This window comes from Centropristis striata, chromosome 18 (genome assembly GCF_030273125.1).
Source record: "Centropristis striata isolate RG_2023a ecotype Rhode Island chromosome 18, C.striata_1.0, whole genome shotgun sequence".
In the NCBI taxonomy this organism is placed as follows: Eukaryota; Metazoa; Chordata; class Actinopteri; order Perciformes; family Serranidae; genus Centropristis; species Centropristis striata.
Genome location: NC_081534.1, coordinates 1,362,501 through 1,384,943, shown reverse-complemented (window position 1 = coordinate 1,384,943; position 22,443 = coordinate 1,362,501). Strand labels below are relative to the sequence as shown.

At 34.7% G+C, this 22,443-nt stretch overlaps 1 protein-coding gene across 1 annotated transcript in view; it reads right to left on the bottom strand.

Moving 5' to 3' along the window:
• Positions 1 to 65: 65 nt before the first annotated feature.
• Positions 66 to 22,443, bottom strand: part of hpcal1 (hippocalcin-like 1) — a 31,136-nt gene continuing 8,758 nt past the window's right edge. The window contains exons 2-4 of the mRNA XM_059356598.1: positions 6,713 to 7,190; positions 3,636 to 3,741; positions 66 to 208 (exon numbers count right to left, since the gene is read on the bottom strand). Of these exons, the coding sequence (XP_059212581.1) occupies positions 111 to 208; positions 3,636 to 3,741; positions 6,713 to 7,090 (582 nt within the window). The 5' untranslated portion in view covers positions 7,091 to 7,190 and the 3' untranslated portion in view covers positions 66 to 110. The remainder of the gene's footprint in view (positions 209 to 3,635; positions 3,742 to 6,712; positions 7,191 to 22,443) is intronic.

Sequence of the window (22,443 nt, the reverse complement as noted above, 5' to 3'; positions counted from 1 at the left end):
ATGTGGGTTTGTGACTGTTTCAGAGTGTTTCTGTGTGTGTGACTGTGTTTCTGTGTTTCTGTGTGTGTGACTGTGTTTCAGAGTGTGTGTGTGTGTGTGTGTTATAGTCTCTAGAACTGGCGAGAGGCTCCCTGATCCGACTGCAGCAGTCTGACGATGGACGGGTCGCTCTTGGCTCCTTTAATGAATTCCTCCAAAGACAATCTGCCTGTAGAGCAGAGAGCAAAAAAAGATGAATGAGTGAATGAATTTTATTTTAGGACAGACAGTACAGAGCCATTAAACATTGCAACATGAAACATGCAACCTTTTTGGTCATTTCATGTCTTTTTTTGGTCATTTTGTGTCTTTTTGATAATTTTGTGGTCATTTTGTGTCTTTTTTTTGTCATTTTCTGTCTTTTTTTGGTTAATTTGTGTCTTTTTGTGGTCATTTTTTGGTCATTTTCTGTCTTTTTGGTCATTTTGTGTCTTTTTTTGGTCATTTTCTGTCTTTTTTTGATAATTTTGTGGTCATTTTGTGTCTTTTTTTTGGTCATTTTCTGTCTTTTTTGGTTAATTTGTGTCATTTTGTGGTCATTTTTTGTCATTTTGTGGTCAATTTGAGTCCTTTCTTGCTTCATTTTCATCTTTCATCTTCTCATGTCTCATGTTTCCAACCTGGTCTCACAGAAATCCGTGAAATAGCCACGGATTTCGCTTAACTCAAAATCCGTGGAATAGCCACGGAATCACTCAAATTTCCGTGAAACTGACACGGATTTGGCTACAATGCAAGTTAATATTTGTTCCTATTGGTTTGTTCCAAGTCACGTGACTTTCAAGGTCCCGGCGGTCAGAACAAAAAACATGACAGACAGTTCTCTCATTTTTAGTGAAAAAAAATCAATATTTTGACTTAGTTTCTGCATAAAAATGGATTTTGATCACATTTCTAGCGTGAAATATATGTTTTATTTTCTAAATATTCACTCAGTGAATGTACATAATCACTCTGTATGTTGGAATAGCCACGGGATATGACTGGCATTAACTTGCATTGTAGCCAAATCCGTGTCAGTTTCACGGAAATTTGAGTGATTCCGTGGCTATTCCACGGATTTTGAGTTAAGCGAAATCCGTGGCTATTTCACAGATTCCTGTGAGACCATGTTGATATACAGTCTATGAAATGAGCTCCATATTTGTGTCCCACAGCATGTGTGTGAGTGTTAGCTGCTCTGTGCTACCACGTGATACGTTATAAAACGTGAGACAGTTTGACCTCCAGACTTCCTCAACCTGCTGCTTCAAAACAAACCGAGCTGCCCACAGCTCTAAATATCTGACCGACATGTGATGTGAGCAGAAAGATGTGGGAAATGCTTGAAGACACATCACGAGGCTGCAGCATCACCTTTTCACACTCAGCAGGGTGAGATGATCCTGTGACTCATGTTCATGTTATGTCACACTCTATGACATCCTTGCTCTTCCTGTAACTGTAAAACTGCTTTTATGGTGGTGATTGTATCATGGCAAAGATTAATAAATAGACAATCCGTCAATTAACCAAAAAATTAGCCCAAAAAGAAACAAAATGACCAAAAAAAGGCACAAAATGACTAAAAAAGACAGAAAATGACCAAAAAAGTAAACAAAATGACCAAAAAAGACACAAATTGACCACAAAATTATCAAAAAAAGACACAAAATGACCAAAAAAGACACAAAATGACCAAAAAATGAAACAAAATGACCAAAAAAGACACAAAATGACCAAGAAATGAAACAAAATGACCAAAAAAGACACAAAATGACCACAAAATGATCAAAAAAGAGACAATATGACCAAAAAAGACACAAAATGACCAAAAAAAGACACAAATTAACCAAAAAAGACACAATGAACAAAAAAAGACACAAAATTACCCAAAAAAGAAACAAAATGACCAAAAAAACCCACAAAATGACTAAAAAAAGACAAAAAATGACCAGAAAAGGAAACAAAATGACCAAAATAGACACAAAATTATTTAAAAAAAGGCACAAAATGACCAAAAAAGACACAAAATGTCCAAAAAAAGACATTAAATGACCAAAAAGACTAAAACACATTAACACATGAACACTTTAACACAGTGGAGACAGAGCTGACTTCCAAAATGATTTGGCGACCCCCAGAAATCATCTCGAGACCCCAATTGGGGTCCCGACCCCAAGGTTGAGAATAGCTGCCGTAATCAACCTGAAATGTACGGCGATCACTAATTGTGATCATATAATCTCCCAGGCCTCGTGGCAAGAACAAGAAAAAAGTTCCTTCTGGCCAGGACATTTCAGGACACGTCTCATTTAAATATCTGACCAATCAACAATAGTTGTTGGCTACCACACAACAAAAAAGTTGTGCCCCGATGATGTTTCAAGAACAGAGATTTGTTCTCTCTCCCAGGGCTGCAAGAACAAATCACAGAACAGAACATTCTGTTCTTGCAGCCCTGGGACAGAACAAATTTCTCTGTTCTTGCAGAGTATGAACTGTCCTTTAGCCTTTAGCCTCATTCTCAAGTTAAATGCAACACGCAGGCAAAGGGACCAGTGATTAATGTTATTTGCTTGGCTAGCCTTTAGTAGCTGTGTCCTTGGGTTGGCTTAGCAACAATAATGGTTATATTTAGTGAGAGCTGGTTGTGTTGTCGCCTCACAAAAGCATATTAACCCCTTAGCGTTCCTGCAAATTAACCTTAAAACGGCAAAAAAAAAAAAACATTGAAAATGTAAATTGAAAGCTGTTCTTGAATAGTTTGGTTTTGGTCACAATTGAAGGGCAACACAAAGGAGTTTATTCCCTACGAGTCAGAATAACTGTCAGTGCTGCTGATTTTGAGTGATGGAAGCTGAAACGTATTACTTACTGAAGCTTATTGTCCGCCTGAATATTTTTGGTAAATACAGGCCAGCAGATCATTACAACTCGGACTTATGGGCTGGATTTTCCTTAAGTTTTTTTGAATGTAGGCAATCAAAGATGAGGAAATTAAGTTTCTGGATCTATAAACTAGGGTCAGAGCAAGGATATAGTGGAGGCTCAGTGTCTTTTATGTATATATATATATATCTATATCTATATATATATATATATATATATATAAATTATTTGTGTCATTTTTTTAAGGCCGACATAAATATTCAATCAATATCACTTTTAAATGTTCCAGTTGGTATTTTGCATATATATATATATATATATATATATATATATATATATATATATATACATATATATGCATAAAAAAGACACTGAGCCTCCACTATATCCTTGCTCTGACCCTAGACTATAGATCCAGAAACTTAATTTCCTCATCTTTGATTGCCTACTTACAAAAAAACTAAGGGGAAATGGTCCAATGACTGAGCAAGATGGGCAATTTGGTGGCCATTTGATACAAATTAGAAGGTCAAAAACTCAAAATTTCACTTGGGAACCATTTTTTTTGGACTCAGCACCCTTGAGATATGTAAGGTAGGCCGGTTCCTGACTTGTACCCATAAATGCTCCTCACTTCTTATAGGAGGCTTTTATTCTGAAATCCGTCTAGACTATAAGTGTAACAGTGTGTCGAGGGACGCTAACAGGTTGAAGTGAAGTCTTACCATCATTGTCAATGTCCATCTGTCTGAAGATCTTATCTGTCCTCTTCTCTGGTGTTGATTCGTCCTCGGGCATCTTCATCACTGATGATACCATCTTGTAAATTGCCTACAAGACAAGAAAAGATGAGAAGGATCGCTGTATTAATTGCACTGAATCTACGCACGACACTTTGCTATGCTATTAATATTATTACTGTTATTTTTATTATATATATGTTGCTGCCATTACTATTATTACTATATACTCTAATATACTACTATTATTATTATACCGGCCTTATTTATGTATTATTATTATTATTATTACTATTATTATTATATATCATATTATTTTACTGATTATTACTTTATTTATATTTTTCATTTTATTTTTATATTGTTATCTATTATTACATATTATAATATAAATATTATATACTGTACTATTATTATTATTATTATTATATACCGTCTAGTCACTCTAGCATTGTTTCCATCATATCATATCACCAGTTTAATTATTACCATCATCTTGCCAACCATCCTACCAACTGATCTTCTTTTCTTAACTTCTTAAGTGTTCTTGTTCTATTCTGTGTTTTTTTTCTATTGTTGTTTTTATTTATGCTACCTCAGTATTTTATTCTTTTGTATTTTATTGTACTTGAATACCGGACTGCTGTGACAACCGAATTTCCCTTCGGGGATGAATAAAGTAATCAATCAATCAATCAATCAATCAATCAATCAATCTATCTATCTATCTATCTATCTATCTATCTATCTATCTATCTATCTATCTATCTATCTATCTATCTATCTATCTATCTATCTATCTATCTATCCATCCATCCTTCCATCCATCCATCCATCCATCTATCAATGTGTGTCTTTTTTGGTCATTTTGTTTCCTTTTTTTGGTCAATTTGTGTCTTTTTTTGGGTCATTTTGTGTCTTTTTGGGTAATTTTGTGTCCTTTTTTTGGTCATTTTGTGTCTTTTTTTGGTAATTTTGTGTCCTTTTTTTGGTCATTTTGTGTCTTTTTTTAGTCATTTTGTGTCATTTTTTGGTCATTTTTTTCTTTTTTGGGTGATCTGAACTGTACGTGTGAGGTTGTGTTCAGTGAGCGGGGGTCGCGGACAACAAAATTCCCTTCATGGAAGAATAAAGTAATCCATCCATCCATCCATCTATCTAATTGTTGTTGGTGGCCTGTGTGAGGCTTTCAGGCAGTAAAGATGAATAATAACTGTTCCGACCTGCCATATTTGTTCCATCTCTGTCCTGAGTGCTTTGACCTGCTTTCTGCTGCTACCTGGTAATGATGCTGCAGCTCATCCTGCTGTTACACTCACAGCAAGTCACGCTCAACATGTGTCACATGTTTCTATTTGTGTCTTCCACAACTACACACATCTCAGATCCTGTGAGCGGCTGTGAAAGAGGTTTTTTTTCTTCTGTTTTTGCTGAAAAACCGACAGCATTCACAAACAACAAAAAGCACCGAGGCTTTTGCATGTTTTATTTTTTTCACATTCATTTGTATCCACAAACACAGCGGACTGAGCCAATATTGATATGGCCCTGCAGGCTGCTCTGCTCACCATATTGGAAGAGTAAATATAGCCACAGCGATAAGAAAAAACAGAAAGGGCAGCCTGCTGCATGCATGTGAGGTGAAAACGTCTTGTGGATTCAGACCTGCAAATAATACTGAGCCCTTTAAAAAACAGCCACCAGACAGAAAGCTAAAGGGCTGAAACCATTAGTGCATTCATTCATTACAGGCAGCTAATTTGGTAATTGATTATTGTTTTAGCAATTTGTCAAGATGAAAGATGTGAAAATGAGCAAAAAAAGACACAAAATGACCAAAAATAGATGTAAAAATGAGCAAAAAAGACACAAAATTACCAAAAATAGATATAAAAATGATCAAAAAAGACACAAAATGACCAAAAATACAGTCATGGAAAAAAGTATTAAACCAATCTGCATTCATTCATGTATATAAATGCAAAATACCAACTTTTAAGGTGAAATTAAGCATTATTTGTGTGTTTTTTTTAAGGCCGACATAAATATTCAATCAATATCACTTTTAAATGTTCCAGTTGGTATTTTGCATATATATATATATATACATAAAAAGCCTCTGAGCCTCCACTATATCCTTGCTCTGACTATAGATCCAGAAACTTAATTTCCTCATCTTTGATTTCCTACTTACAAAAAAACTAAGGGGAAATGGTCCAATGACTGAGCAAGATGGGCAATTTGGTGGCCATTTGATACAAATTAGAAGGTCAAAAACTCAAAATTTCACTTGGGAACCATTTTTTTTGGACTCAGCACCCTTGAGATATGTAAGGTAGGCCGGTTCCTGACTTGTACCCATAAATGCTCCTCACTTCTTATAGGAGGCCTTTATTCTGAAATCCGTCTAGACCAGGGGTCTCAAACTTTTTTAGCCGTGCACCTCCTTCTATGTCCCAACCAGGTTGACACACCCCCAATCAAAAAATCCAAAAATCCAAAAATGCAATAAGAGTTTTTATAGCCATATTAAAGGTGGAGGATGATGACAGGCTCAGGATTAGAGGCAGAAAGCAGATCAGTTGGGAAAATGTTATAATATTTTGAGCTGCGTTGAACAAAAATTGCAGCAAATTTAAACGAGCGTGGAGTGAACACAACCCGTCATCATAACACAGGTTGGAAAAATGATCCAAGAACAAGAAGATAACTTCTTCTACGCTTCATTATAAGATCAAAAACAACCAAAAATAGATGCAAAAATGAACAAAAAACTATACAAAATTGAACAGCCTGTATTTATTAATTCATTAATAACACGTCTTTATTGTGTGGGGGAAAAAAAATGTAATTGTGTCATTATCAGACCGCCATTACATTTTTCATCTCGCGCACCCCCTAGCAGCAGCTCACACACCTCAGGGGTCCACGCACCACACTTTGGGAATCCCTGGTCTAGACTATATTACCCTATTGATGTTTGCCTGCTTGTTTGTGTGTTTTAAACTAAATGTAAAAACCAATAAAAAATGGATCGCCAAAATAAAAGCCTGCCTCCTCACCTGGACGATCTCCAGCATCTCGGCCCGGCTGATGTATCCGTTCCCGTCCAGGTCGTACATGCTGAAGGCCCAGCGCAGCTTCTGCTCCAGCCCGCCGCGGGACGTCACGCTCAGCGCGATGATGAACTCCCTGAAGTCGATGGTGGCGTCTCCGTTGGTGTCGAACGTGCGGAAGACGTGCTCGGCGAACTTGGACGCGTCTCCGTAGGGGAAGAAGTTGGCGTAGATCTTCTTGAACTCCTCCACGGTCAGGTGTCCGGTGGGACAGTCCTTGAGGAAGCCGCGGTACCACTCCTGCAGCTCGTGGTCGGTGAACTCGGTGTTCTCCCGGAGGTCGTTGAGCACCTCGGGACGCAGCTTGCTGTTCTGTTTCCCCATGACGCGGCGCTCTCAGCCGGGCTGCTGCTGTCTCCACCTTCTGCTGTCACTTCTGTGCTTCTGCTCTCCAACGTCTCCGGCTGCTCCGCTTCCTCTGCTCCTGCAGGAGACCAACAACGCTCATTAATATCCTCGTGTGAATACCATAAATGATTCATAAAGGGTTCAATAATTCCTCTCAGCTTGCAGCAGTGTTTTATCAGAAAATAACGTGCTGATGATGCTTCTCAGACGGATAAAACTGGACAGATACACGGAGGAAAAACAGAGATTACAACTCATGCTGGGCTTCACCAAAACAAATGACCAAAAAATAGATGTAAAAATGATCAATAAAGACACAACAGAAATTAATATTCTACTTTGCTTTAAAGCAGGTGGGGTTCATACCCTGATTAAAGAGAGAAACATGTTTCCAAATAGATGTGAAAATGAGCAAAAAAGACACAAATTGACCAAAAATAGGTGTAAAAATGACTAAAAAGACACAAATTGACCAAAAATATATGTGAAAATGAGCAAAAAACCCACAAAATGACCAAAAATAGATGTAAAAATGACTAAAAAGACACAAATTGACCAAAAATAGGTGTAAAAATGACTAAAAAGACACAAATTGATCAAAAATATATGTGAAAATGAGCAAAAAAAACACAAAATGACCAAAAATAGATGTAAAAATGACTAAAAAGACACAAATTGACCAAAAATAGATGTAAAAATGACTAAAAAGACACAAATTGACCAAAAATAGATGTGAAAATGAGCAAAAAAGACACAAAATGACCAAAAATAGATGTAAAAATGACTATAAAGACACAAAATGACCAAAAATAGATGTAAAAATGAGTTAAAAGACACAAATTGACCAAAAATAGATGTAAAAATGACTTAAAAGACACAAATTGACCAAAAATAGATGTGAAAATGAGCAAAAAAGACACAAAATGAACAAAAATAGATGTAAAAATGACTAAAAAGACACAAATTGACCAAAAATAGATGGAAAGATGATGCTTCTCAGACGGCTGAGCTGAAGGATAAAACTGGACCAAAACATTTCCCCAAAACATTTCCCCAGTCCCAGACTAAAAACTGAAAGTCTTTAGTAAATCTAGGAGTTTTACTGGAGTCTAGGGTTGTCAAAAGTATCAATACTCAAAAAAGTATCAATACTAAAACGTTGTATCCGGATACAATACTCATTCTCAAAGGATTTTCACAGCGATAAGAAAAAACAGAAAGGGCAGCCTGCAAGGTGAAAACGTCTTGTGGATTCAGACCTGCAAATAATACTGAGCCCTTTAAAACAGCCACCAGACAGAAAGCTAAAGGGCTGAAACCATTAGTGCATTCATTCATTACAGGCAGCTAATTTGGTTATTGATTATTGTTTTAGCAATTTGTCAAAATGAACGTTTCAAAAGGCCCGCAATTACAGCTGGCAATATGTGAGGATTTGCAGTTTTATTTTTATTTTGTGATAGTAAACTGAACATCTTTAGGTTTTGGACTGCTTGTCTTTTTTTGGTCATTTTGTGTATTTTTTAAGTCATTTTGTGTCTGTTTTTAGTCATTTTGTGTCTTTTTTTAGTCATTTTGTGTCTTTTTTAGTCATTTTGTGTCTTTTTTTAGTCATTTTGTGTCTGTTTTTGGTCATTTTGTGTCTTTTTTTAGTCATTTTGTGTCTTTTTTTGGTAATTTTGTGTCCTTTTTTAGTCATTTTGTGTCTTTTTTGGTAATGTGTCTTTTTTTAGTCATTTTGTGTCTTTTGGTGTCTTTTTTAAGTCATTTTGTGTCTGTTTTTAGTCATTTTGTGTCCTTTTTTAGTCATTTTGTGTCCTTTTTTAGTCATTTTGTGTCTTTTTTTGGTCATTTTGTGTCTTTTTTTAGTCATTTTGTGTCTTTTTTTGGTCATTTTGTGTCTTTTTTTAGTCATTTTGTGTCCTTTTTTAGTCATTTTGTGTCTGTTTTTGGTCATTTTGTGTCTTTTTTTTTGTCATTTTGTGTCTTTTTTTGGTCATTTTGTGTCTTTTTTTAGTCATTTTGTGTCTTTTGGTGTCTTTTTTGTCATTTTGTGTCTTTTTTTGGTCATTTTGTGTCTTTTTTTAGTCCTTTAGTCCAACATAAAATGTGATTTTGAATCTTTTTTTTACTTTCAAAACACTATCATGCTCAATAAAGAATTTTAAATGTTGCAAATGTGCATTAATTTCAGAGTACACTGAGACATTAAACTGCATCATTTTCAATTAAATTCTGGAAAAGTTGGTGTGTTCTAAAACTTTTGACCGGTAGTGTAGTTTCTTTTCCAAATCTTTTCTAAGTCTTCTGATGTATGAGAAGCATTAGGCAGCTGATCTGAGGGATAAATCTGGACAGATGATCAAAAAAGACACAAAATGACCAACAATAGATATAAAATGACTATAAAAGATACAAATTGACCAAAAATAGATGTAAAAATGACTAAAAAGACACAAAATGACCAAAAATAGATGTAAAAATGACTATCAAAGATACAAAATGACCAAAAATAGATGTGAAAATGAGCAAAAAAGAGACAAAATGACCAAAAATAGATGTAAAAATGACTAAAAAGACACAAATTGACCAAAAATAGATGTAAAAATGAGCAAAAAAGACACAAAATGACCAAAAATAGATGCAAAAATAACTAAAAAGACACAAAATGACCAAAAATAGATGTGAAAATGACTACATGGGGGAAATATAGAGATTACAACCCAGATGTCATGAGGTTATAACATGTGTGAGTCTGGGGGCGTGGCAGTGTCTCCACAGATCCTCTATTAATCTGACTGCTGAGTGGTAATTTATCGACCTGAACTGCATGGTGGAGGGACGAGTGTCCTGGGGCATTGTAATTCTCAATAAATCCACTTTCTAAAAGGTCACGCTGGTTGTGGTTGTGATTTCGTAGAAGGCCAGACATTCACCTCGACCATATTCCTCGCCTTTATGTGGAAATTAATATTCTGCTTTGCTTTAAAGCAGGTGGGGTTCATACCCTGATTAAAGAGAGAAACATGTTTCCATCTACAGTCATGGAAACATTCTTGACCAAAAATAGATGTGAAAATGAGCAAAAAAAGACACAAAATGACCAAAAATAGATGTGAAAATGACTATAAAAGATACAAAATGACCAACAATAGATATAAAATGACTATAAAAGATACAAAATGACCAAAAATAGATGTAAAAATGACTAAAAAGACACAAATTGACCAAAAAAATAGATGTGAAAATGAGCAAAAAAGACACAAAATGACCAAAAATAGATGTAAAATGACTAAAAAGACACAAATTGACCAAAAATAGATGTAAAAATTATCAAAAAGACACAAAATGACCAAAAATAGATGTAAAAATGATCAAAAGACACAAAATGACCAAAAATAGATGTAAAAATGACTCTAAAAGATACAAAATGACCAAAAATAGATATAAAAATGACTATAAAAGATACAAAATGACTATAAAAGACACAAAATGACCAAAACTAGATGTAAAAATGACTAAAAAGACACAGAATGACCAAAATAGATGTAAAAATGATCAAAAGACACAAAATGACCAAAAATAGATGTAAAAATTACTCTAAAAGATACAAAATGACCAAAAATAGATGTAAAAATGACTAAAAAGACACAAATTGACCAAAAATAGATGTGAAAATTAGCAAAAAAGACACAAAATGACCAAAATAGATGTAAAAATGACTAAAAAGACCCAAAATGACCAACAATAGATATAAAAATGACTATAAACGATACAAAATGACCAAAAATAGATGTAAAAATGATCAATAAAGACACAACAGAAATGAATATTCTACTTTGCTGTAAAGCAGGTGGGGTTCATACCCTGATTAAAGAGACAAACATGTTTCCATCTACAGTCATGGAAACATTCTTGACCAAAAATAGATGTGAAAATGACTAAAAAGACACAAAATGACCAAAAATACATGTGAAAATGAGCAAAAAAGACACAAAATGACCAACATAGATGTAAAAATGACTAAAAAAAGACACAAATTGACCAAAAATAGATGTAAAAATGACTAAAAAGACACAAAATGACCAAAAATAGATATAAAGATGACTATAAAAGATACAAAATTACCAAAAATAGATGTAAAAATGATCAATAAAGACACAACAGAAATGAATATTCTCCTTTGCTTTAAAGCAGGTGGGGTTCATACCCTGATTAAAGAGAGAAACAGAAACGAGGGATAAAAAAAAATACCAACGCAACAAACATTTGACCAGCTGGGCCTATTCACCTCTTTGTGGTTTGTGTGAATTTGGTTTCCATGGTTATATTCTGCAAAATATGTTTATTTATGTATGCAGGGGTATTTATTCATGATTGAGGATATGAGGATGCATAAAAACAACACATCCAGGATGAAGCCCTAACAGCATAATAAGTATTGAATGGGTCACATAACAATAAAGGTTATGACACTGTGATTTAAAAAAAATAAGTTAATAAGGCAGGTGTTGGCAACCTGTGGCTCTGGGGCCACATGAGGCCGTCTGCAGTGGCTCCATGTGGCCGGGACAAAAAAAAAGTATACCAAATGAAATGTATTTTCTATTCTCTTTACATTTTAGTTTTCATTGATTGTTGGAAAGCCCAAAGCAATTTGTATTCCTGAATTAAACTTTTGAAAATTATTTAATGTTTGGTTAAAGAGGTTTTTAACAAGTCTGAAGTTGTTTAAGAGATTTATGAAAAAAAAATCTGAAAAAAATATTGATGTATTTTCATTTTATAGCAGTTTTAGTGTGCGGCAGAGGGAGTATTTGGCACTACATAAAAAATACTAATGCAATCAAATCAATTTTGTTGCTAATCTTTGACATATCCAAGACTCTAATCACCACCAAAATTCCAGCTTCCTACTATTTATTTTATGGGGGAAAAAAATCATTTTTCTTGTTTTTTTTGAAGAAATTATGGAAAACTTTGAATTTATAAACTAAAAAAAAAGACACAAAATGACCAACAATAGATATAAAAATGACTATAAAAGATACAAATTGACCAAAAATAGATGTAAAAATGACTAAAAAGACACAAAATGACCAACAATAGATATAAAAATGACTATAAAAGATACAAATTGACCAAAAATAGATGTAAAAATGATCAATAAAGACACAACAGAAATGAATATTCTACTTTGCTTTAAAGCAGGTGGGGTTCATACCCTGATTAAAGAGAGAAACAGAAACGAGGGATAAAAAAAATACCAACGCAACAAACATTTGACCAGCTTCAAATGAATTTAAAATCAATTGTGTTAATCTAACTTATTAAATTCATTTGAAAGAACTTCATTCTTTTAGGTGTTACCAAATGAAACAATTCAATTAAGTTGGTTCAACTATTTCTTTTTTCAGTGCATGTAAAGTGACAATAAATGCGTCTTTATACTACCTTTCCCTTTATGATAAAATCTTTCTGCTTATCCTATTTTTCAGTACAAACCATGTGGAATTTATATTTCATAAGAGGCTTGAAGGAAAGAGACTGTAGAAAAAAAGTTAAAAGTAGCGGCTAAAAACACCCGAGAGCTTCTACTTTTTTTTTCATGAAATCAAAAGAAGAAATTTGCCAAAACCTGAGCTAATCTTTTACAACACGAATGTGGTAAAGTGTGCGTGGGAGGGACAGAAAGAGAGATGTGCGGGGGAAGGGAGGAAGAAAGAATGGAAAAAGTATGACACATAGAAAGAAAAACTATTTCCAGCTAATACCAGCGGTTCAATTACATAATAATCCTTCTGAATAACACCTCCACTCCTCTGTGTTACGTATAATGAATTTATGGGAGAGAGAGAGAGAGAGAGACATGTATTATCCCCGTGTTCTCTCTCTTTTAATTATTGAAATCCCATCGCTCCTGTTATTGGCACCAGAGTGATTTTATCTGGCGTGGAACAAACCGGAGCAGTGTGGATTTGGATGAGGTCTTTTCTTTTTTACATGCGCGCGCCCTTATTTCTCATAATTGTCAAATGGGTGTAATTTCCTGCAATTTTATGAATTGTAGTCACAGAGGAACATGAGAGGCCAAAAATAGATGTGAAAATGAGCAAAAAAGACACAAAATGACCAAAAATAGATGTGAAAATGAGCAAAAAAGACACAAAATGACCAAAAATAGATGTAAAAATGAGCAAAAACGACACAAAATGACCAACAATAGATATAAAAATGACTATAAACAATACAAAATGACCAAAAATAGATGTAAAAATGACTAAAAAGACACAAATTGACCAAAATGTGGTAATAAATGTTAATTTGTTTAATAATAAAATCAAATTTTTTCAATTCAACATATTTATTTCTCAAAACATAAACTTTAAAAAACAACATCAACAGGTTAATACATTTAAAAATAAAATAACAATAATAAATCTAGTATTAGCGGTACATGCGGCGTATAATACCGGCGGGTCAGCTTTTATAGTACAATAATAAGATAATAATTTGGTATTGCCTCGCGGGCCAAATAAAATTACACTGTGGGCCAAATTTGGCCCACAGGCCAGAGTTTGACACCCCTGTTCTAAGCGCCCAATAAACGGCTCTGGAGGATCGTAAACCACGCCTCCTCTACGGAGAAATGAACGGCTGGTTTCCAGACTAAATCTCATTTGAGATTAGTCTGGTGTTAGCCAGGCTAGGTGAATAGTATATCCCTGTTAAATAACCTACAATGTATACAGAATAGAGCTGCCTGCACAATACTAAAGTGTGACTACAGGACAAATATTATCTCTATGCACAAGGAATTTAATTGGTTATTGGTCAAAGACAGACTATAGTACTCACTGCTAATTGTTATTAGAAATATATCTGTCCTAAAAGCACCTTTTATTTTGTTTAAAAACCTTGCTTTTAGTGCAGAGAGTCATAAATATATCAGCAGACATGCAGCTGGAGGTAACTTTACATTACTTAAAGCAAGATCTATGAAAGAATGGAATTCACTGCCTAAAAATATCAAACTCACCACTAACATAAAGCAGTTCAAAATATTAATAAAACAGTATTTATCAAAATAAGAAAACATGGTATATTTATATGTATGTAGTATATTTCTATAGATATATGATGTGTTATTATAATGTATACGCTGTAGAACGAATGTGTATATACAACATATGTATTATGTGTTAGTAGATTTTGTAATGATGTATACATATATGTAGAAATGTGTGTAATATGGATTAAAATGTGAATAATTTTTGTTTTGTTTTATTTATTTATTTTTATTATGTTTTGTGTTTTCAACTGTATATTTGATACTGTTGGACCCCAGGAAGAATAGCTGTGGCTTTGCTGCAGCTAATGGGGATCTTGATAATAAACTAAACTAAACTGTGCTCTTTCAAGCACCCTCTGAGCCAAGCTTCTATTGCATTTTGAACAAGATTAATTTTAGTATGAAGCTGAATGTTTCAGCAGAGGAGGGACCAACTAGTATAATAACTAGAGAGTCTAATATCAGTGCGTGCTGCCTGCTTTAACAGGGCTGTGGTATAAATGACTCTGCTCTGCAGGCTGGACTACTTGTCCTTCCGCTCTGAAATACAACAGGATGAGGAAGCCACACATCTCCTCAGCTCTGCTCACAGGCACTTTTCCAGGACAGCTCAGAGAGCGGGCCGAGCTGCAGCAGACAGAAATATGGGCGTCGCTATTTATTCCCTCAAACACAAAACACAAAACCACATGAAGTCAGAAAGAGTCCAGGCTGGAGGACTGAAAAGTGCTGCCATGATGAAAGAAAGAGTTGGTTTCCAAGAGGAGATAGTTGTCATTTTAGCGGAGAAAACAGAAAAACAGTTTGGTAAACAGAATGTTGGTTAAAATAACATACACTCGCAAAACATTTAAACAGATTCTTCTGGCTTCTGAAATATGCTCATTACAGCCTAAAACTGGGTTCCCACAAACAAAATATGGGTTGCAATTAAGGCGTATTCCATATTCTTTTACTAACTTACTTCTTAGGATAAAAAAGGCAAATAGGAACATGTCACAACACTGATCAGGCACATCTTTAGGCTGATAAAACTTATTATTATTAAAAAATTATTAGACCAACCTTTTTTTTTTTTATCATTTTGTGTCTTTTTGGTCATTTTGTTGGTTTTTTTGGTAATTTTGTTACTTTTTTTGTTCTTTGTGTCTTTTTTGGTTAATTTGTGTCTTTTTCTGGTCATTTTGTTTCATTTTTTGGTCATTTTGTGTGTTTTTTGGTCATTTTTATTATATCTTATTTTCAATTTTCAATTAATCTAGCCGTTTTCGATGGTGTTCTTGATAATGATTTTGGTTTTTCTCAAGAAAACCACGGAAAATGTCTAGATATCAGCTCTTAAATAAACTTTTATCAGCTTTTTTTGTTGTTCTCATTATATTTGTCCAAACAAATGTACCTTTACTTGTACACTGAAAAAAAAAGTGTTTGTAATCTTTACTCAGGCTGTTTCTAAGTAATATTTATTTAAGAGAACCACTTTTTTTTAATGAAAATACACAAGAAAATTGCAGATTCACTCAATTACATTTTACTTGTAAATATCAACTAATTAAGCCAAAGAACTGTTTTAGTGAATATTACTTGGAGCGAATGATTCAAATTACAGACAAAACTGAGGACACATAATAACAAACAATCACTCAGTAATGCACTACATGAAAAACTGCTATTTGAAAGTAAAAGCACTGAATTTGTATTTCTTTGTGGAATTTATATAGATGATTGAAATAATAATTACAGGGCCAAAAAAATATCTTTTTTTTTCAGTGTACCAGGCATTAAATGAGTAATAAATTGAAGAAAAGAAGGGTGGTCTAATATTTTTTTTCCATGACTGTATGATTGTTCTTGTTGCTGCAAGAAAACAGTTTAATTGATTCCTGTGATCTCTGGTTAACTTTGTTAGCTGCAGAATGGACTGCTGATTGCTTCAGTATGAACAAAGACACAAAATGACCAAAAAAGACTCAAAATGACAAAAAAAAGACACAAAATGACCAAAAAAGACACAAAATGACCAAAAAAGACTCAAAATGACAAAAAAAAGACACAAAATGACACAAAAAAGACAAAATGACCAAAAAAGACACAAGATGAACAAAAAAGAAACAAAATGACCAAAAAAGACATAAAATGACACAAAAAAGAAACAAAATGACCAAAAAAAGACAAAATGACCCAAAAAAGACACAAAATGACCAAAAAAAGACAAAATGACCCAAAAAAGACAAAATGACCAAAAAAAGACACAAAATGACCCAAAAAAGAAACAAAATGACCAAAAGACATAAAATGACCCAAAAAAGACACAAAATGACCAAAAAAGACACAAAATGACCAAAAAAAGACACAAAATGACACAAAAAAAGAAACAAAATGACCAAAAGACATAAAATGACCCAAAAAAAGACACAAAATGACCCAAAAAAGAAACAAAATGACCAAAAAAGACATAAAATGACACAAAAAAGACACAAAATGACCAAAAAAAGACACAAAATGACACAAAAAAGAAACAAAATGACCAAAAAAAGACATAAAATGACACAAAAAAGAAACAAAATGACCAAAAAAAGACATTAAATGACCAATTCCTGTGATCTCTGGTTAACTTTGTTACCTGCTGATTGCTTCAGTATGACAGGTAATTAACTGTTCTACTTGTAAAAAATGTCAGTAATTATTGTGCATGCAAACAGACGTCACAGGATGTTGAAGATGTTTTGACAGCCGGGGAACTGGGAACTCTGGAGTTGCTACTTGGTGCAGTGGAAAATGTTTTTAAATGTGGTCAGAAATAACTGGTGGATGGCTCTGACATCTACATGACCTCCTGTACACAGTGACTGCTGGAGATGCACAATAAGTACTTGTACTTTACTCGAGTATTTCCATTTTATGTTACTTTTTACTTCTACTCCACTACATTTTGAGGCAAATATTGTACTTTCTACTCCACAACATTTAGCTGACAGCTTTAGTTACTTTACAGGTCCAGATTTAACGTAAAAAATATGATCAATTTAAAAGTCATGAGACATTTTTTTTAAGTTAAACCGTCGTTAACATGAGCCCTATCTTTACAAAATTAAAGCAAAAAAAAGTCAAAATGAGAAGAAAGAAGTCGAAGTCAAGAGAAAAAAGTCAAAATCACGAAAAAAAAGTCAAAATATAGAGAAGAAAAGTTGAAGCCAAGAGAAAAAAGTCAAAACGAGAAAAGTCGAAATCACGAGAAATAATTCTAAATGAGAAAAAAAGTTGAAATCACGAGAAAAAAGTTGAAGTCATGAGAAAAAAAGTCAAAATAAGAAAAAAAAAAAAGTCGAAATCATGAAAAAAAAGTCAAAATTAGAAGAAAAAAGTTGAAATCACGAAAAATTAGTCAAAATAATGAGATGAAAGTTGAAGCCACAAAGAAAAAGTCAAAATAACAAGAGCATAAATACATCAATACAAATAAGCTAATAATATAAAAGATAATACATTAATCTGTCGATTGTTTGAACTATTAATTGATTAGTTATTTGGTCAATAAAATGTTGAAAAATATCAAAGACACAAAATGACCAAAAAAAGACATAAAATGACACAAAAAAGAAACAAAAGGACCAAAAAAAGACACAAAATGGCACAAAAAAGAAACAAAAAGACCAAAAAAAGACACAAAATGACACAAAAAGACACAAAATGACCAAAAAAGACACAAAATGACCCAAAAAAAAGACACAAAATGACCCAAAAAAGAAACAAAATGACCAAAAAAAGACATAAAATGACACAAAATTACCAAAAAAAGACCCAAAATGACCCAAAAAAGAAACAAAATGACCAAAAAAAGACACAAAATGACACAAAAAAGAAACAAAATGACCAAAAAAGACACATTAAATGACCAAAAAGACTAAAACACATTAACACATGAACACTTTAACACAGTGGAGACAGAGCTGACTTCCAAAATGATTTGGCGACCCCCAGAAATCATCTCGCGACCCCAATTGGGGTCCCGACCCCAAGGTTGAGAATAGCTGAATTCAGGAACCAGCTGTACCTGCCTACTGCTAACAAATTGAGTGGCTTTAGAATGAAGATTTACGCTTTACGCGTTACTGACTAAAGGATGTGAATCCTTCTTCCAGCTCTGGTGAGTTTGCAGCAGCTAAAACTGTCTGCGAGCGTTGTTTGATACACAACAGCCTCCAGATTCCAGATTCACTGTTTGCAATTCCCCCCGATTACACAGCAACAGGCTCCCTTCTTGTCCCCAGCCCCCATAGCCAGTCCTGCAGCCAGTCCTGCTCTGCATGCTCCGCTTTTTCCAGCGGGTTCCCTTCCTAATGAGAGCGGTTCACACCAGGATCCCTAACCCCGAGGCTACTGGGAGATCCTGTAAAGCTCGGAGCAGGCCAGTTTCAGAGCTGTTCTCCATACGTAGGCCCACTTCATTTCCTGGGTAATGGCTTGTCACAACAAGGAGAGCCTCCATTCTTTTCTTAGATTATTTCCTGTGCTAGCAATGAAGAAATGTCAGGAAACTAGGGCTGGGCGATATGGCCCTAAAAGAATATCACGATATTTCAGGCTATTTTTGCGATAACGATATTCTTGACGATATTAGGAAATACTTAAAAAGATATAGATAAATATGATTTTTTTAAGTCTGTATAAATAATAAAAAAATTTAAATGTAGTTTGAAGTGCAAATCTCAACAGTTGCCAAATACAAAAATGTCTTGACTCTTGAGAAATAATAAAAAATAACCATTTAGGGGTTCCGGTGGCATATTTTAAAGACATTTTGTAAAGGAGAATAAAGGTTCTTGTATGTTTTATTTAAGGCATCTTATTTTGACAGTCTTCTTGTAAATTCTGTGGTGGATTCTCTTAACACACTGTGCTCTTATTTTGAAAGCTGCATGTGTTTAGCTACAGGGAGTAAGTCGCTTTTTGTGATTAAGAACGTTGCCAATATCATGAAATGCATTTTTTTTAACCATAAAAAAAATATACCGATATTATTGTGAACGATACGATATGGCACACCCCTACAGGAAACATTAAAGAATAATTGCTGAGGGGTGTGTGTTCTAGATGCATACAGTGGAGGTAGTAGTCCATCCATCAATAAAGTGTGACACAGAGCTGATGGAGCTCATTATGCGATATATCGACATGTCGACAAAAATCGATAATAGAAATAGTCGACAATGAATTCCATTGTCGACTATTGTCGCCAGACGTGTTTTTCCAACAGAGTGAGGCATCTCACTTCATTACAATCTCTGCCGAGCCGTAACGTGCACAGAAATGGCGGCGTCCAACACAGCTACACGTACCAAAACTTAGACAGTTTGGGAGCATTTTAGCCTGGATACGCCAATAAAAAAATGACTTGCAAGGTTTGCAAAGCAGACGAAGGTTTGCAAATGCACGAGCATTTAAATAGAAAGCACGTCAGGCTGTTGAACCAAACGGAGTCTGACTCGCCTCGGGAAGATTCAAGTAACATTTTCAGCCGATACGTTTGGTTTATAAGCGCTTTTTTTGGCTTTAAAAGAGAGCTTTAACGTTATGTCTTAAATTAAATGCATGCAGTCTGAAGCAGAGAGCAGCATGGAGCCTTTCTGCAGAAGAAGCAGATGTGCAGCAGCAACAAGCTCCTCACTGAGTCAGTATATACATATATATATATATATATATACATATATATATATATATATATTTATACAGTCTATGGTCAGTACTGGTTCTGGTCTGTGATACGAGGTTCCAACAGGTGAGCCCAGTTAAACCCAGACTACATCCAGAACCAGAACCAGTTCCACCCACTTGATGGAGCAGAAATACAGTTTTATAAAACACATTTTCCTGTCCAGAAAAAATGGACAGAGGTTTATTTATTTTTTGTATGAATCAGCAGCTGAATTGTTGAATAAAAGATGCTTTTTTCATTTAAGTACCCATCTTTCTTGTGTTTATTATCATTTGCCACATATTTAAAGCAACTTCATGCTAAATTTAAGGAAAAATGTATAATTATCCGATTAGTCGACTAATCATTTCAATAGTTGGTGACTAGTCGACTATTAAAATAGTCGTTAGTTGCAGCCCTAGCTAGCAATGAAGAAATGTCAGGAAACAGAAAAAAGACTTGCTGAGGGGTGTGTGTTCTAGATGCATACTGGAGGTAGTGGTCCATCCATCAATAAAGCGTGACAGCGAGCTGATGGAGCTCATTATGCTGCTGACAGCATCAGTTAGTGAGTGGACACAACAGAATCAACTGGTGTCATGGTTTACATCTCAATGTGCAAAAATGTTTGACAACTAAATGGAAAGCTACAGTCAATTGAGAGAACAATTGGTGATGGCAATGATTTTGATGAACGGTTAATTGAGTACCGTATTTCCTCAAATAGTAGCCGGAGCTTCTGTTAAAAAAAAAAAAAAAATCAGTTTGGGACCCGGCTAATAATAGGGGCAGGCTATTATTTGAAGGAGGCTTTTATTAAAAAAAGAAAATCAGAGCAGCTCTGACCGGCATTTTTTAGAGTGTTTTACACAGCGCATTGTAGCCAGTTACCAGAATGTCGGCCATATTGGAAGTACTGGGATGTAAACAAACAATGAACAGCTGAATGTTCATTTGAAGCAGGATTTAAAATGTCTAAACTACTAAAAAGCTCAGAAGAACGCGCGTAAACGGCTGGACTTTACAGAGAATGACTAGGACAGCAGGAGAAACAACCATATTTACCTACAGTACTAAAAACGTGTAGTCCAGAAAGCCAGACAGGTCATGGGCAATCCTGACCATATTCTTAGCCCGAAGTTGAGCTTTGTCTCGTGCGCTGTCTGACTGGAGACTGCAAACTGAATTGTCCTATTTGGGATAAATAAAGTTGTTTGAATTGAAAAAAATGAATTAACTTGTGTGGAGAAACTTCAAAATCCAGGTGTTGTGTGGAAATCTGTTGGAGTTAGGATTTCAGTTTAAGGTGAGGCCTTGTAGAGAGAACTGTTTGGGGTTCAGGTAAACTTGGGCTCATGTTAACCCTCTGGAGTCTCCAAAAGCACCAAAGCATGGCTTCTTCATTACATCCAGACGTATCAACAAAGCAGACCAAAAAAGACACAAAATGACCAAAAAAAGACACAAAATGACCAAAAAAGACACAAAATGACCAAAAAACACACAAAATGAGAAGACAGAATAACCCAAAAAAATCCCACAAAAGACACAAAATAACTGAAAAAGACACAACAACAGACACAAAATGACCAAAAAAGACACAAAAAAGACACATAAAAGACACCAATGAACAAAAAAGACACAACAACAGACACAAAATAACCAAAAAAGATACAAAAAAGACACATAAAAGACACCAATGAACTAAAAAGACACAACAACAGACACAAAATAACCAAAAAAGACACAAAATGACTCACAAAGACACAAAAAGACATGAAAAGGATTGGATGGAAGACTCCATAGAGTTAAGCAACTTAAAGGAGGAGTGGTTGGGGTCAGGGGTCAGGGGTCAGGTTAAGGTAAGGGGGACACATATCGACGGGGAACAGACTTTGACATAACACCGGTAAGACACCCAGCTTATAAAAGAGGCCGGCTTTTATTCACTAAAAATTGTTTTTACCGGTCATAAATAGGGGCCCGGCTTTAAATTGAGGAAATACGGTAAGTCATTTTGTGAGGAAAAACATCCTTTGATTCGGCTTCTAAATTGTGATTATTTGGTTATTTTCTGTGATCAAAAATTTCATATGTGGGGTTTGGACTATAGGACGAAGAAAAAAAAGAGACAATTGAAGATGTAAACATGAACTCATGACGTCAACATGGACATGTTTCAGTATTCTCTGACATCTCTGAAATCTTTGCATGTGAACTATTAATTAAGAATCAATAGTGTTTTCAAGAATTGATACAGTTTCACCAAACATAATATGGCAATTCTTAAGTGTGTCAATATTTTTTTAACTCCAGTTGCAACCCTAAAAGGGAGTTTGTTAATCAGCTGGCTAATTTCCAAAGTTCCCCTTTAAAGTACAAATTTCTGCAGCCTGTGTTTTCCCTCTGGATCCACAAAGTGCCATCACAGCTCCAGTCAGCACAAACAAGCTGAATAAAGGCTAAAGTGTGACAAGTTCAGCTCTCCCTGAGGACAAAAGTCTCAGTTTGTGATGTTTTTTTTTAGGTTTGGGATATTGGACGAAAAAAAACAACATTTGA